At 38.4% G+C, this 17,500-nt stretch overlaps 1 protein-coding gene and 1 long non-coding RNA gene across 2 annotated transcripts in view; one reads left to right on the forward strand and one right to left on the reverse strand.

Moving 5' to 3' along the window:
* The window catches only part of LOC138010938 (uncharacterized), a 315,970-nt gene that overhangs the window by 43,872 nt on the left and 254,598 nt on the right, over positions 1-17,500 (reverse strand). The window lies entirely within an intron of this gene.
* Positions 10,449-12,663, forward strand: LOC138011085 (G2/M phase-specific E3 ubiquitin-protein ligase-like). The gene is made up of 3 exons (XM_068858081.1): positions 10,449-11,059; positions 11,449-11,851; positions 12,422-12,663. The coding sequence occupies exons 1-3, from the start codon at positions 10,535-10,537 to the stop codon at positions 12,661-12,663; spliced, it is 1,170 nt and encodes a 389-aa protein (XP_068714182.1). The 5' UTR covers positions 10,449-10,534.

The following is a 17,500-nucleotide window of genomic DNA, read 5'->3' on the forward strand; positions in this document are numbered from 1 at the left end:
AGTGCAGTCGGCGAAGTGGATTCGCTTTGGACAATAGATGAGGATGGTGTTGTTGAAAGATTCCACCCAGTAGGTGTCACGACATGGAAATTAACAAAATTAAAATCACCGGTAATTATTACAAATACCACCACCAACTTTTTCTCTGATAGAGTAAGAAAGGAAAACATGGTTAATTGCCTGGTAATAGTCTTCAGCAAGTTTGTACACTTTTGAATCCAAGATGAATTTTCGAAGGGGAGCTATTGCTCAGGGAGTTGTAAGTTTCACTTTGCTGCAGTGGTATCCAGGTATTTTGCAATTTGACCCAAGGTCACAGCTGTTGTGATTTGCCTGCAAGCAAACATATTTTGAAGATGTTGTATGTGTTGGCAATAAAATTATTATAGTCAATTGTTATGGTAACATCACAGAAGAACTAACTATTTTTATTATATGACTAGCTCCGTGAGCAGGTAAGATGAACCACATCCCATGATGTGATTGGCTACCCAAGTGCGGGCTTTCTCGCTTGGTCCCACAGGAAAATAAACAAGGACAGAGATCATTTTTTGGTGTTTTATCCCATATAATAAATCCTTTATTTACCAAGCTTGCTTGATCAAGATGGATGGATATTGGCCTCATTCCCTTTATGAGTGTTTATGGACCATGACGAACATGGCCAATATCCAGCCATCTTGACCTCATGCTTGGTCAATAACCCATACATACATACCTGATAGTGATCAAGTATAGTCAAGAGTCTTTTTTGAGGTCATCTGGACTAGTGCAGTTCTTCGTGGAAAAATAAAAGTGCCTTTTCACACTTGCCTCTACAACAAATTTTTGACATTGAATAAAAATATGAAAGAAGCGAGGGACTACAATTTTGTTACCCTGCCATTACCTATTTACCTCTTATGTCTGTTCTATTGTTAACAAGTTCTATCTCTGTTTTTCAAATGTACTGAATTGCAACCACATACGCTTGTCAGACAGCTCTGCAAACCACCTTTCGCCCTCCCATTTCTGTGCACCACTACTAATTTCTTTCATAGCTTTTGCCACTCCCTTTGTCCCTGCAGAAAGAAAAGTGGAAATGATGTTCTGCTTCATACAAATAAAAACCACTCCTTCCATTGGCAAAAAGGTGGAAGTTACGATTTTAACCCATATCTGCTGGTTTTCTTTAAGTTCTCTATTGGTACTTATACCACGGTGGTCTTAGATGCACTAAGCTCGTAAAAATTTCTTACCATGCCATGTGTCAAAGGAGTTCTGTATGTTCTGTGCAAGAAGCCAGTTTTTAATTTTTGGCACAAAGTCATGTGCAACCTCTACCACATTAAGTCCTGCAATAAAATAAGGTATGAACCATAAATTATACACCTCCTTAGACTTTCTTAGTATTTCTTTGTATATTTTTTGTGGTTATTAAAATCAACATACTGTTTGTGTATATAATGTGGTATAATCTGGCAAAGTGTTCACATTCAAGCCATTTCTGTAAGTTTTGCATCCAAGGAACTCATGAGTGTGATATGCTAACAGGTACACAGTGATGTTTATCATATCACTTTCAGTGGAAATTGAGCATGAGGAAAGGAAAATACACCAGAATACCTTTGGCTTGAACAGCTGGTAAAATTTTCCTTATTGCCTCAAATTCATGGGTTTGGGAGCTGGGAAACTCTTCCTTCGTGACAGTTTGCACAGCTACAACATGGTGGGTTGTGTCCAAAAGACACATTGTAATATTAATGAGAATTGGTGACAAGACAAAACTCAGAGTAAGGTGAACCAATCTGACTTTTACAAATTCACATGTGTTCCTACACAAAACTTACGTGCACATGTCTTTACTTACTCATAAGATATCATGGCCACTGTAGAGTGGTATGCATTTGATGTCGAGTCATGTCGGCAGTCACTTATGACAGTCTACAAACCAGAGAAATTATGTATTAATTTAACTGAAAGGTCTCTGATTCCCTAGGGTGATTTAGATTTAAAAGACTGTGATTATAAGGAGGTAAATTTATGGCTAGATTAACTTACAGCCCCGTTCTTTTCAATGTAAGCATCTGTGTTCTGGACCTCCTGTATCCTTTCTCTCATTGAAGAGTCTGCAGCTTTGTTTACAATATCAATATAGCCCATGGTGTCATATACTATAAACAATAATAATTAGAATTTAAATGAGCCTTGCCACACAACAAAGTGTAAAAAGTTCCCTTTACAGACAAGCAACAAAATAAAGGCAATGAAAACTTGAAAATATACCAGTAAGCTGATATCTTTTAGAGAAATTAGCTTCCGTCTGGGCTGTAATAATTATTGTATCGAGGTACATCTCAAAGGTCAACTTACCTCACATTGATTATTAGCTACTTTTGCTCCTTTTGCACTTTGGTCTGAAAGGGTTTCTACAATGCATCTCTCATTTTCGCCCATTTCCTGCTGATCAAGTAGGTGGCTGTTTGCAGGATCTTCAACGAAAGATCTTTCCTCCTGGTTCAGCTTTTCTTCGTTTTTCGAAAAGAATTCAAAAAATTATAAAATATATAAAACACAAAGTCACAAACACAAACTCAGTTAACCTCAAAACAAGCAAAGATAGACAGAATAAATAACTTACCATCTAATGCAATTACCATTGCGTCTAGGATCTTACAGCTATGGCGCGGCAAATAGGACAAATCGAAGTACTTGGCCTTTAAAGTGAGGAGGTACAGCTTTAAAGTGAGGACGTACACCTTTAAAGTGAGGAGGTACCTTTAAAGTGAAGACGTACACCTTTGAAGTGAAGACCCACACTGCGTTTTAAGTGAAGTCCAACGAAATAGTATTTACAATGATGCGGAACATGCTCAAGTCACCAGTGTTGCTTTAAAATTGATGTTGTACACCTTTAAAGTGACGAGGTACACCTTTAAAGCGAGCATGGGCCTGCGGTTCAGAAAACAGCAGCCTCCCTCAAGCCGCATGTCTTTGCTTGTGGGCGTTCTTTGTCGTGTATCGAACCGAACATGGCGGGAACACTGGTTTGTCGAAATGCAAGAGAAACACTGCGAGAATGTGCGGAGAATATTCTCAACTGTATTTCTCATATGGAAGCGGGTGTGTAAAATTATGTTAACGTGAAGTAAGGTATTTGTTTTCAAAGTATTACAGCAAAGGTGGATCGGTTGTGATCCGAACGCTTTGTCGACGTTAATGTTGGAATGCTTGTTGACCAGTTTAATAAAAGGGAATTCACTGTTCCTGACCTGGTTGACCAAGCTAGGGAGTGTCCTTTACTATTTTAGGATGGTATAAAGTATCTTTTCTTACTTATCCAGATTCGCAGCTGGCAACGAATACAAACAGTGCTACACAAGCGGCACTTGCGACACCCACTGCAGGTGAATGTAGACTACGTATATACTTGATCATCAAAAAAGGCAACCAAACAAATAAAGGGCATTGTTTCAAGAAAATTATCTTTATTGAATGTAATATGTTTACACTAAGCACCGTATTTTTCCTGCTATTTTAGGTCAACAGCAGCAGATGCCCCTCAACTCTCGTAACACAGGTAAATTAAAAAACCTATTACAGGTAACGAAGCCTACTTATGGTATACTTTTCATTATATGAAAACAAAAGGAACCATAAGCTTAAGTCCTGTTATCTTGGCCGAAATACCTTATTTTGAATTAATATTGATATTTTAGGTCAACAGCAAAGGACTGCAGTAAGCACACCTGCTGCAGGTAAACATGATTAAATCAAAGTAAAATTGCAAGAACAATAGCCATGTAATGTATTGTTATTAACCCAAAAAAAAAATAGTTGACCACTCCACCAAATGGGGCTGTCCATGGCCAACATAAAGAATGCTGATGCAAATTTGTAAATGAGCCAATCGAATAACTCCTGCTGGCAAGAAAGCAAATTACAAGGGTTGCTACGAGCAGCTGAACTTGAGACTACCAAGTTAAAGTTGTCTAAACAGAACTTAATCCACAACCTCCTGATTTCTAGTCCAGCTCTCTTTAAACCACTGTCACTCACTAATGCTATTGTGTGATGGCTATGTTCTGTTGACATTTATTTGTGGTTAAAAATTTTTCAAAGCACTTTGATTCCCCCACCCCCTCACTGTTTTTAAGGCAACTTTACAAATTTGCTGCCTTTAGTCCACTCTAAAATGTAAAACCTAACATCTGTTGCCTAGTTGAGCTTATTACTGAGATTTTCTATCACATTTTTATTGCAGAAAATGCCAGAGCCGAGCTAGGGAGGCTATTTAATTTCACACCTGCAGGAATTCCACGAAGAAGGAAATTGCCTACAGGAATTAAACTACCCAATACATGGACTCATACATTTATATGCTTAGGGAGAATGAGGGATAATGAAGTCCCAAGTAATGGCTACAAAACCCAGTTGTCAAATGCATCACTTGGAGAAAAGAAGATAACATTTGAGAAGAAATCCTCGTGCAACTACTTTCATGAAAAGTTGTAAGAGAGCTACCCAAAACTAAAGGAAGGAGGGGGTTATGAGCTGATGCGTACAAAATTTAGATCAATCAGCAAGTTGGAAATCTTGCAACCCAAAGGAAATGCAGGGCATAACGTGTTAGACCTTAAAGAAATGGTGGCATCAGCTAGAATCTATGTCCGACCCCTTCAAAACGATTTGAGCCTTGAGCAAATAGAACATGCATCACTGGTGAGTTCTCCCCTCATTATCACCAGTTCCCTGTATTGCAATATGTTTCTTTTGATACAATGACTAACATTAAGCTTGGAGACCTTGCCACACAAAGGCTTAGAGAAGGACTTGTGCTCCACTTTTACCAGAAACCTTTCTATGAAGCTGGATCTTACTATAGCAAAGTAACCTTTTCGTAGTAGAGCACTGTACAGTGCACTACACACTATGTCACCGGGTTGTAAGAGTGTTCATGGTGCCATAATAGGCCTGCATTGCATGCTGATCACTAAAATAAACAGGTCTGTTGGAAGTGTGCTTGAGTTTCAACAAAATGAGCCCCAAAATCGGCAAGAATTATTGACACTGATGAATAATAAAGCAGCTGCTATTTCCAAAATGATGGAATTACCAGGGTGATAGTAAATAACCTCGTCTAGGAGAGTAAATTGTTGACTTTGCACAAACAATAGTCAACTGCAAGAGTTAGGCGATTGTGATCTTCGTGTTGAATTCACACATTTCTTGTCAAACTTTATAGCTTGAAAGAAAGAAAAATCAAACTAACAAAAACAAAAATCCAATGTCATTTTGACACAGACTGATGTATTTTGCGATTTACTTGTGCAGCCAAAAGTACAATAGAAAATTTGAATGTAGCAAAAATCTCCCAAATGTTTTTTGCTGATGGGTAACCTTTTATACGTGGAGTTCATGTCGCAAATTTTGTTGTTGATTGCAAAATGTTTTATTCTGGATCGACGCTTCCTGAAAGCTTCCGTCTGCTCTTCCTAAAAACTGTGTATCAATAGTTGTTTACTTTTGCATCAATATTTGTTTTGAAATGCAAGAGAAACACTGCGAGAATGTGCGGAGAATATTCTCAACTGTATTTCTCATATGGAAGCGGGTGTGTAAAATTATGTTAGCGCGAAGTAAGGTATTTGTTTTCAAAGTATTACAGCAAAGGTGGATCGGTTGTGATCCGAACGCTTTGTCGACGTTAATGTTGGAATGCTTGTTGACCAGTTTAATAAAAGGGAATTCACTGTTCCTGACCTGGTTGACCAAGCTAGGGAGTGTCATTTACTATTTTAGGATGGTATAAAGTATCTTTTCTTACTTATCCAGATTCGCAGCTGGCAACGAATACAAACAGTGCTACACAAGCGGCACTTGCGACACCCACTGCAGGTGAATGTAGACTACGTATATACTTGATCATCAAAAAAGGCAACCAAACAAATAAAGGGCATTGTTTCAAGAAAATTATCTTTATTGAATGTAATATGTTTACACTAAGCACCGTATTTTTCCTGCTATTTTAGGTCAACAGCAGCAGATGCCCCTCAACTCTCGTAACACAGGTAAATTAAAAAACCTATTACAGGTAACGAAGCCTACTTATGGTATACTTTTCATTATATGAAAACAAAAGGAACCATAAGCTTAAGTCCTGTTATCTTGGCCGAAATACCTTATTTTGAATTAATATTGATATTTTAGGTCAACAGCAAAGGACTGCAGTAAGCACACCTGCTGCAGGTAAACATGATTAAATCAAAGTAAAATTGCAAGAACAATAGCCATGTAATGTATTGTTATTAACCCAAAAAAAAAATAGTTGACCACTCCACCAAATGGGGCTGTCCATGGCCAACATAAAGAATGCTGATGCAAATTTGTAAATGAGCCAATCGAATAACTCCTGCTGGCAAGAAAGCAAATTACAAGGGTTGCTACGAGCAGCTGAACTTGAGACTACCAAGTTAAAGTTGTCTAAACAGAACTTAATCCACAACCTCCTGATTTCTAGTCCAGCTCTCTTTAAACCACTGTCACTCACTAATGCTATTGTGTGATGGCTATGTTCTGTTGACATTTATTTGTGGTTAAAAATTTTTCAAAGCACTTTGATTCCCCCACCCCCTCACTGTTTTTAAGGCAACTTTACAAATTTGCTGCCTTTAGTCCACTCTAAAATGTAAAACCTAACATCTGTTGCCTAGTTGAGCTTATTACTGAGATTTTCTATCACATTTTTATTGCAGAAAATGCCAGAGCCGAGCTAGGGAGGCTATTTAATTTCACACCTGCAGGAATTCCACGAAGAAGGAAATTGCCTACAGGAATTAAACTACCCAATACATGGACTCATACATTTATATGCTTAGGGAGAATGAGGGATAATGAAGTCCCAAGTAATGGCTACAAAACCCAGTTGTCAAATGCATCACTTGGAGAAAAGAAGATAACATTTGAGAAGAAATCCTCGTGCAACTACTTTCATGAAAAGTTGTAAGAGAGCTACCCAAAACTAAAGGAAGGAGGGGGTTATGAGCTGATGCGTACAAAATTTAGATCAATCAGCAAGTTGGAAATCTTGCAACCCAAAGGAAATGCAGGGCATAACGTGTTAGACCTTAAAGAAATGGTGGCATCAGCTAGAATCTATGTCCGACCCCTTCAAAACGATTTGAGCCTTGAGCAAATAGAACATGCATCACTGGTGAGTTCTCCCCTCATTATCACCAGTTCCCTGTATTGCAATATGTTTCTTTTGATACAATGACTAACATTAAGCTTGGAGACCTTGCCACACAAAGGCTTAGAGAAGGACTTGTGCTCCACTTTTACCAGAAACCTTTCTATGAAGCTGGATCTTACTATAGCAAAGTAACCTTTTCGTAGTAGAGCACTGTACAGTGCACTACACACTATGTCACCGGGTTGTAAGAGTGTTCATGGTGCCATAATAGGCCTGCATTGCATGCTGATCACTAAAATAAACAGGTCTGTTGGAAGTGTGCTTGAGTTTCAACAAAATGAGCCCCAAAATCGGCAAGAATTATTGACACTGATGAATAATAAAGCAGCTGCTATTTCCAAAATGATGGAATTACCAGGGTGATAGTAAATAACCTCGTCTAGGAGAGTAAATTGTTGACTTTGCACAAACAATAGTCAACTGCAAGAGTTAGGCGATTGTGATCTTCGTGTTGAATTCACACATTTCTTGTCAAACTTTATAGCTTGAAAGAAAGAAAAATCAAACTAACAAAAACAAAAATCCAATGTCATTTTGACACAGACTGATGTATTTTGCGATTTACTTGTGCAGCCAAAAGTACAATAGAAAATTTGAATGTAGCAAAAATCTCCCAAATGTTTTTTGCTGATGGGTAACCTTTTATACGTGGAGTTCATGTCGCAAATTTTGTTGTTGATTGCAAAATGTTTTATTCTGGATCGACGCTTCCTGAAAGCTTCCGTCTGCTCTTCCTAAAAACTGTGTATCAATAGTTGTTTACTTTTGCATCAATATTTGTTTTGTATAAAGCAGGCTAACAAAATCTGTACCATTTTTGAGTGTTAACATATTATTATCGGTCCTATGTTTCTGGCACAAAGTGGTATATTTTGAGGTCTCCCATCCAGATACTAACCTCGCCGGTCAGGGATTAAGTTCCGTTCACGAACTTTTATCTTAAAAAGCTGTCAGACGCTCAGAGAGCACGCTTAACCTTTCGGTGAAAAAGAAGTTGTAACTGAACTTGGAAGTGATCAACATGTCAGCCCCTGAGCCAATGTTTCTCAATTCCCTTTTATGTTCTTCAATCTCTCTGGGCTTAGTATTTTACTACTAACCACATGCCTTCTCAGGGGGCTATTTACCTAAGACATCTACCATGACACTATAATCATTTACGATACCAAAACAATATTGTGCACTATTAGGGACACATATTACGCAAAGACAACCTGAATCCCCTGGAAGACAAAACACAGCTCAGTTGACAATATGGAATAAAGTGCTGTGTTCCTGCACTACCACACATACACAATGCATGCCTTTTTTTTTGTAGTTATTACTATTTTGAAAGTTTTTGAGCATTATAAATATATATATGTAGTGGAAGAGGTTACATGTATGTGCCATTCTGTCATTTTGGCTGCCTCCTCAGGCTTGTTTCCAAAATTCCCTGTAATGCTTTTTTAACCTGTGTGAGTGTGGGTGCCTTGGGAAAAGGCATTTTTTATTACTGTTGGAATACTGTTAAGTGAACAGAACAGTCAGGCTAAAATTTTGTCATCTATGGTTGTATTAGTCTTCAGACACTGGCCCATTAGAGATGTGTGTCAAGTGTGGGATCAGGATTCAGCTTTCAACAATGAGGCAGCACATGCAGGATTGTGGTGGTGGATCAGTTGCAAGTACAAGTAGTGTATATGATCCTGACATGTTGGATTTTAGTGGAACAAGTCAAGTAACTACTATTGTGAATGATGACTCAAGTGATGAAGATAAAGACCCTGTGCCCATTAAGACAGGTACATCAAAGAGAACAGTTATGCTACACTGTATATAAAAACTACTTATGTAACACTAAATCTTACAACTGTAGCTACCTTATAAAAAAACAAATCAAGAAAAGAAAGTGTGCTGTATCTGCACTGTGGTTACTTTTGCACAACTCTTTTCACCAGGGAATGTTTGATGTTCAGCTGAAATTTCCTGCAAGACATAACCTATAAATGTCTTTGGATAAAGTAAAAATTATACACAATCATATTTGTGCCTCCCCAGGCAAAAAAAAATCAGTGTGATGACTATGGTTGCAATGGGCTAATTAATTTGTAGAAATTGTCTCCTTTTCGTTTTTTAATTTTTCGTGAGTGGGGGGACATAAAATATAATTTCCCTCAATAAACAAGAGTAAAAATGTGTTTTTAACTGCAGATGATGTTTAGTCGTAATCATGCGTTAAATATCTTACATCTTAAGGATGCCAGCAAAAGAGTGCAGTCAGTCCCACTGCCCTTGCAGATTTACAAGGAATTTTCCCAGTTAAATCAAGCTCTGCCCTACAGTCAGCTCTAGACATAGGTGGTAGTCTTGAACAAGCAATAGATCTACTTTTGGAAACAGGTCAGTATTAGAAATTCACAACACCTTGTTGTATGGTGAAAGCTTATTAAAATATTATTCCTGGAAGAGGTTTAAGTTGAACTGCAAATAAGCAGTCTAAGGCTGGCAACTTCTCATCCCCATTGCAACGCTAACACTATTAACCACCTTTGTATAGCATGTTTGATTTATTTATCCAGAGAACATACACTAACCATATCTTTATAGTCTTAGCTACCCCGATTCGTTGGTAGATCTCTATACTGTCAATTTTAGGCTCAGTGCTTGTAGCATTCAAACTTCATTGATTTTTGTCCCTTGAATGCAGCCTTTTCAGCTGTTGCATAACATGCAACATACACATTTCACCTAGATTTAAAAGTAATGATCCTAATTCCTATGCATGCAATCAAATTATAGATGATTGTATAGTGCTGAGTATCACAAATATGAATAGCTTCATTTCCTGTTTGGGTCAATAATGTTTTGTCATACCGTGATCAATTTAAAGGTTCAAATGCTGGTGACAGGGATGGTATCTCTACTGAAACTGGTAGGCCCAAACCTCAGGTACCTTCAAACTTGCGGAAGTTAATGATAATAGAGGAATAGAGAACTTGGATAATAGACTCACAACAATAACATGACTGTCTTATTTTGTTCCAAGTCAATATAATAAATATTATTCAGATGAGGAAGAAGACATAGTTCACTTATGCCATGAGTTATCTCGAATGGCACATACATTGTGGGTGCTTATTGAAAGGAGGCACTCGTGCCAATCAGGGCCATTATTTGAAAAAACCAACAACAACCAAAATCAAGGGGGAGCATTTATTAGAAGTAGTGTATTTATTGGAAGTGGACCCATTACAGTATACAATGTTCATTCAATACACTAATATATATTGACAGTATTGTACCATTGTCTCTTTCATAGGCATGCCATCTGTTTGCACACAACCACGCACGGCTGTGGAAATTATGCAATCCTACAGATGCCAGACAGAGCAAGGAACAGCATATATTGATGTTAACAGAATGCAGCTGTCTATGCTCCGCCAGATAATGACAATTTACAAGAACCCTCAATTGAACTTGAAGAAACATGTAAATGTTAACTTCCATGGAGAGCAAGGTGCTGACTTGGGAGGCCCCAGTAAAGAATTCTTTCACAGTGCTATTAGTTCCTTGAGTAAAGTTGATCCCGTATTCAATATGCAGTTGTTTGGCGGTCAGGATGGACATCTTATCCCCTTCTATGGAGTAGATGCTGTTTCTTCAGGGTGTTTTCAAGTAGCAGGGAAACTTGTGGCTCATAGTATGAAGAATGATGGCCCTGGATTTGTAGGCCTATCTCCTGCTGTAGTTAAATACCTTAACACTGGTTCCTTAGAGGAGGCAGCAGTCTTTGTTACAATGGATGATCTAACAGACCTTGAGCTGAAGGGACTTCTGCAAGAAAAGGTTGGATTGGTTACAATAAATGTTGAGTTGTTACAATGCTTAAGCCGGGTTAGTGGTGGTTCCATGCCATTGGATGCAGTCCAACACCTGAGTGACCTTATGAATCTTTACTGTCACACTTGCCATGCAGCAAGTCACTTGTAAAATCATCACACAACTTAAAATATCCCTTGCTTAAATTTCTTGAGATGTGGCCATGTGTGACCTTCCCTTTTCTCACACCAGCCTATTACAATGAATAGGAAAATAATTTGCTTACAATCAATTTCCTTTAGGGCTGCATAAACAAATTACCCATTTCAAAATATATCAAGCCATACGTGTATATAGCCTGACTGTACTTGTATTGTTACTAAGCATAATGAACATTACTTCATAATGTCCTCTAGATCTTACAAAAAAAGAACATCGATGAGGTAGATGGTGAAGCGAAAGACAAGGTTGAGGAGTTGCTCGTCCAACACGGCTTAACAGATGCAGTACCCCTGAGTGATCTTAACAAAGACAACGCTATGAATGATCTGCTAGTTGCAGAAGTGTTGGTTACAAGAACTGTTGCCCTTGACTCGTTCTTCCACGGGCTTAATTCACTTGGATTAGGTGATTTGCTTCGCAAGCATCCATCCATAACTGAATTTGTTTTTCCCTCTATTGAAGAAGCTTCAGTTGACATGGACATACTGAAAAGCAAGTTACTTCAAGCAAATCCCATCCAAGAAATTGTTGGTGAAGCCCAGGCACAGTCTTGGGAATGGTTTCTTGAATATGTCAACAACAGTAGCTCTGATGTAGGTGAGTGCTGTGCATACACTATTCTATTCCCAAGTGAGGGTAACATTGTTTAATTCTTTTGTTATAGTTGTAGTAAAAGTTTCGAGACTGAATTCTAACCACAGATGCAGACAGATGCTAGATAGTAGAATGTGAACATGAGAAATTGTGAAAACAAGTGGTTGGAAACAAGAACAAGGATATCAAATGACCTGATGCACATGGAAGCAATAAAACCTGATCATGTCTGTCTTTGAAATACATGCGGATACATGTACATGTACATCTTCTTGCCATGTAAAAGGCAGTTTGCTTAAAAAAATCCCTGGAAGTTCATGCAAGTACAATATGGCATTTGTAAATAGACGAAGAAAAATAGAAATGGCCCACTAGTTATGCCCTTGACATTTTGTGAAAAGTCATTTGTGTGCAGAAATATCAATTGAAGTCAACGTTCACAATATCTCCAAGGATAAGGTTGAAAATACAGTACATGGAAGCAATTACCCACCCATAATATTTCAGCCCAAAGTCAATGCTACCTTTCCTAATATTTCTCATGTGCTTCATTTTTGGGGTTTGACCTTGCAGATGACAACACTGGATACCCACTGACTAACTCACTCGTGATGTTCATTACTGGGACAACAGTGCTTGACCCACAGGAGAACTTGGAAGTTACTTTTCAGACAGATACCACAAAGAAACTTCTTGAGGCAGACAGTTGTTTTCGAAAGTTGATACTACCAATCTCACATGGTTGCTATGAGGAGTTCAAGGCAGCTTGCAATCTTTCTTTATTATCAGGAGCCGTAGGATATGGTAGATTCTGAAAAGATTCCTATTGTCATACCTAATTACTTTCCGTTGTATTTTTCTCAAGAGCACTATTCATACCTTAAGGAGAATAATTATGTTGTGTTCAAAGTGAGGAGTTGCACTGGATGTTTACTTCTTGCATTGTTTTTTTAAGTCCAAATTGTTGACAGTTGAAAAAAAAAACTACGACTTCATGTTTTAGATGAACCACTTCACGTTTGAAGTCCACCGAGGAGAGTGGGCATATCTGGAAGTACAGTGTATGGTCCAAGTCTTAATGACTGTATTTTATTGGTGAAAACCATTGTGTTGTAGATATAGATCATGGAGATGAAGTTAAAGTTGATGTCAAGTTAAGTAACAATTTTGTCGTTTTCAGTCCAAGGAGTTATCATTATAGCAGTTTACTCTTTCCCTGTGAATTAAAAGCTTGACTGTTGTAGTCCTCTTCCTATGACTGTTTTCACTACACATTTACTTATCAAAACAGTATTCGGTTAGCTTTAACTATTCAAATTACACGTAACAAACTGTACACACTTTCTCTCTTTACTAACCAATCAGCATTTCTGTGGGTGGATTTACATTTATGACCCGTTATATTGTTTGTCACTCCGAAGGCTGTTATTGGGAGTATTGCATTTACATTCCTTGTACTAAGTCAGTGAGTGCAGAAAGTTGCGTGCCTGAATATATAAATCAATGCCATGACAATCACTGTCACTTAATGGGTCAACAACTAAACTTAGTTGCTGCTGTTGCTCCTCCCTAATATTGACTTGAATGTTTGGAATTTCCACTAGCTCAACATCATCGCAGGTAGAAGATTCACTGGAAATGGGCCCATCCCAGTCAATACCATATGAGGAAAATTCTTCCTGTTGAAATATTAAAGAGACAAAAATATGTTTAAAAATACTGTTTCCATCACAAACTGCATATCTCAAGTTTATGAAGAGACTGTACTTGTTGTATATATAATAATATGAAATCATTTTTTGTTACATACATGTACTTGCCTCATCTAGTTGACAAAACATTTCCCTGGCTACTTCCAAACATGAACCACGCAATTGTAGCATCCCACTAACAAACTGCTGGAGAGGAGAAATGCTTCTTGCAGTTCTCATGCTGACTGTTCCAACCTCCTTGCCAAATGTCAAGGTGACGATTAATACGGGGTAAAAAAAACTGTGTGAAGAGCAAGCAGGTCAACCTCATTCAGTGGGTCAAGAACACCGTGTTCCTCAAGATGATAAAATAGTGTTTGATACAAACACAAGACACCACTATAAACATCCCTCCAGAGCCTCTCTATTCTTTGGTTGTGGGTGCTGCTCCCAGCTATCACACTCCCACGTCCAGTTCCCCTCAAAGGATGTTGCAGCATGTACAAAGCAGCTGCTGTGTTCTCACCACCTTTATCAGTCCGCAATCGAGATGGCAAGCCAAACTCAGTGACTGCTTTCATGAACAACTGTAGCACTGTTTCAGCACGATTGTTACTTGAACAATGAAGAAATACAACCAAACGAGAGTACCCATCAATCACACCATGCACTACCATTTGCCACCTATGAAAGGGAATACAGATTAATTTATTTCACATTGTACCCGGGCTTTGATCTGCCATAAAAAGACACGAGGGAAGTTTTGCCTTGGACTTGCTTCCCCTAGCACTGTTGGTGTTCAAGTCTATAATATTTTGTATGTGCAGCAAATTTAGAATAGCTTATGAAATTTATTAATGTAAAATACAGGAGATGACAGGTTTTCTACAGTGTATGAGGCTGAGCAAGCGTGGCTAAATGTTTCTTTACATTAATTTTAGTTCACAGGAATCGGAAAATGACCACCTCCTGATACAAACATCAGAGCAGGTTTCGGATAATTTGAAATTATTCCAAGAATCCTATTTTCCCATACTTTCTCTGGTGTTTGCATCAGGGTCTACAAAAAGCATGAGGAGAACAGTTACCTTTGATTAAGCAATGTACAGTGTAAGTATCTTCATTCAACCTGGGTAATGGCTTGTAGAAAAACTGCATTTTTAGTCATATAGGGAAGATATCGTTGATATCACCTATTGTTATTAAGGTACCAACCAGAGCCTCATTGGCTGTCGAAACAATATATTTTTTGTTCCTGTGGTTGGCACATTTGAATAACAAAAGCAATGTTTGTAAACAGATATCTTCCCTATACTGCAAATAAGATACACCTCATTCACCTAATCAGCTTGTGGTTGCCATCCATATGCCATAGCTCTAAAGGCCCGCGGACACTGTATTGTCGCCTCTCAATTGTAGCAAACCATCTTAAGGAAGTACCCAAAGGATCACACCGTTGAACGCTCTCTCTTAATTCATGTTCCCGCACAAAAACACCATGGGTTTTTAGAATTGCCATAATCTGACGATACCCAGCTCGAGGAAATTGTTCTTTAATTTCTGTCACCATACGATCCAGTTCTTCTTCTGAAAGGTCGGAATAGTTATTGCTTGTCAAGCCGTACTCTGCCATTCGACGCTGAATGGTGCGCGCATACATACCCAGCATTTCTGACAACTTGGTCTTGTTGAATCCCAAAGACAACAGGAATTCTAACTGATCCCTGCTAAGGAAGTATCTAGGCCTCCCTAGGGGTTTTTCTCGATAAACGTACATGTTCGAACCAGATTCAGGAAGTAAGTCTTCAGGCATTCCACTGTTTCGAAGGCTGCCAAGAGCATCTTGCAAAATTCTCACGGAATGTGCTGTTACAAAACCACTTTCGCTTAATCGAAGAAGATGGCGATGGAAATGTTCCAAGCAGTTTATGAAATACTGGATATCATCAGATGTGACAACCGCCCTGTTAACTACTTCGTTTATAGCAGAATACAGCCGAGTCAATTCGTTCCTTATTCTTTGAGAAACACCTTCCGCCATCTTGGATTTAATTATAACCAAAGACATGCGGCTTGAGGGAGGCCGCTAGTTTCTGAACCGCAGGCCTATGCTCGCTTTAAAGGTGTACCTCGTCGCATTAAAGGTGTACCTCGTCACTTTAAAGGTGTACCACATCAATTTAAAGCAACACTGGTGACTTGAGCATGTTCCGCGTCATTGTAAATACTATTTCGTTGGACTTCACTTAAAACGCAGTGTGGGTCTTCACTTCAAAGGTGTATGTCTTCACTTCAAAGGTGTACGTCATCACTTTAAAGGTGTACGTCCTCACTTTAAAGCTGTACCTCCTCACTTTAAAGGTGTACGTCCTCACTTTAAAGCTGTACCTCCTCACTTTAAAGCTGTACCTCCTCACTTTAAAGGCCAAGTACTTCGATTTGTCCTATTTGCCGCGCCATATACAGCGACTATGGCTCCCTGTTTGGGTCCGACGCAGGAGAACAGTTCTCCGCTATCCTGCCTTCTAAGTTTTTTGGTTTCAACAATATATGTTGTTTGGTCGATACGAAAGTACACAAGGCACAACTTAGGAATTTTGGTTTGGTTACGGAAGGCCATATCATGATTTTCTCCTCAGTACAGTAATGGTCTAGGGTAGAATTCTAACCATACACGAGAAGCGTGCGAGTGAAATATTTATACATCACCTTGAACTAGGAAACAAACAACTAGCCAATGAAGAGGTGTGAAAAATCAACTTATGAGACGGCATTTAAATGTTTTCTTGTAACAATAAGTGTGAAAAAAAAGGAGTGGTTTGTAACAATAACCCTGATGGAAAATCCAATGTAGAAGTAAAACTTTGTAAGCGAAAATCCAACAACACCACGATGAACGCATAAAGTCCCATTTTTTTATTATTTCGTGGGTTCAATTGCGGTCTGTCAATTCCATCGCATTGTTGTCAATAGCACAAAGGCTTCGCAACACGGGAATAAGAAGAGAAAAGATCAAAGGATTTAGTGTAAAAAAAGATAGAAGTTTGTAATGCTTATCGCGACGGGGAATGGATAACTCGTTGCGAAAAACTAACTTTATGGATTTTCGTTTTTCTTTTCTTTGTTCCCATAATTCAGTGGGTTTGTCTGCTTTTCAATTCATGCATTGTTGTCAATAGAACAAGTGCTTTAAAAAGCGGTTAAGCATTTAAAGTTTAAAGCTCCAATGAAAAAAAAGTGATCACTCTTCTAAGAACCTTCAAGCTAAAATTCTAGGTTAGTAATATTATAAACACGTTTTTACTTTGTAATAGATACCACGTTTTAACTTATATTATACGACAGAGAAGAAGCAGGTTTCCTTTAAACAATTTATCTATAGGCTGTTATCAACTTACATACCAATTTTAGAGGAAGAAAACTTCCAATGAATTGTTTCAACAGAAAGTACAGTTACGTTGTGCGCGAATGCTCAACATCAATTAAGAAAAAAAGGGATATTGAACTACACAGCGAAGTTCACTTTCTTACTGGGGGACTGGAGGAGCAACTTAATCCTCTGTTCCATCTTTGCAAAATTCTCTAATTTCCTTGTACAGGTATTCGGCTCGTTCTTTGCTCATACCACTGGGTGAAATTGTAGGCAGTAGTTCTCCTCCAACCGGGACTACCCTTGCATTTCTTAAGATGTTTATGGCTTTCTCTTCTGAGTTCCAGTACTCTTTGCAGAATACAATGCCTGGGTGGTCTTTGTGAAAGCGAAAATGGTAATAAGATTTGATCTGAGGAAATTTCTTAAAGTACAGTCCAAGGAATGTTGTCCAGTCATAGCATCGGACAAGCACAGTTCCATTATGTAAGCCAACAAGTTCAGCTACATTGGCCAAGGCAGATTCTTCAACAGACGTTGCGATGTCAAAGAGAGAGTAAAATAAACGTTCGTCTCGTTCTCAACAATCCG

Source organism: Montipora foliosa, chromosome 7 (assembly GCF_036669935.1).
Source record: "Montipora foliosa isolate CH-2021 chromosome 7, ASM3666993v2, whole genome shotgun sequence".
NCBI lineage: Eukaryota > Metazoa > Cnidaria > Anthozoa > Scleractinia > Acroporidae > Montipora > Montipora foliosa.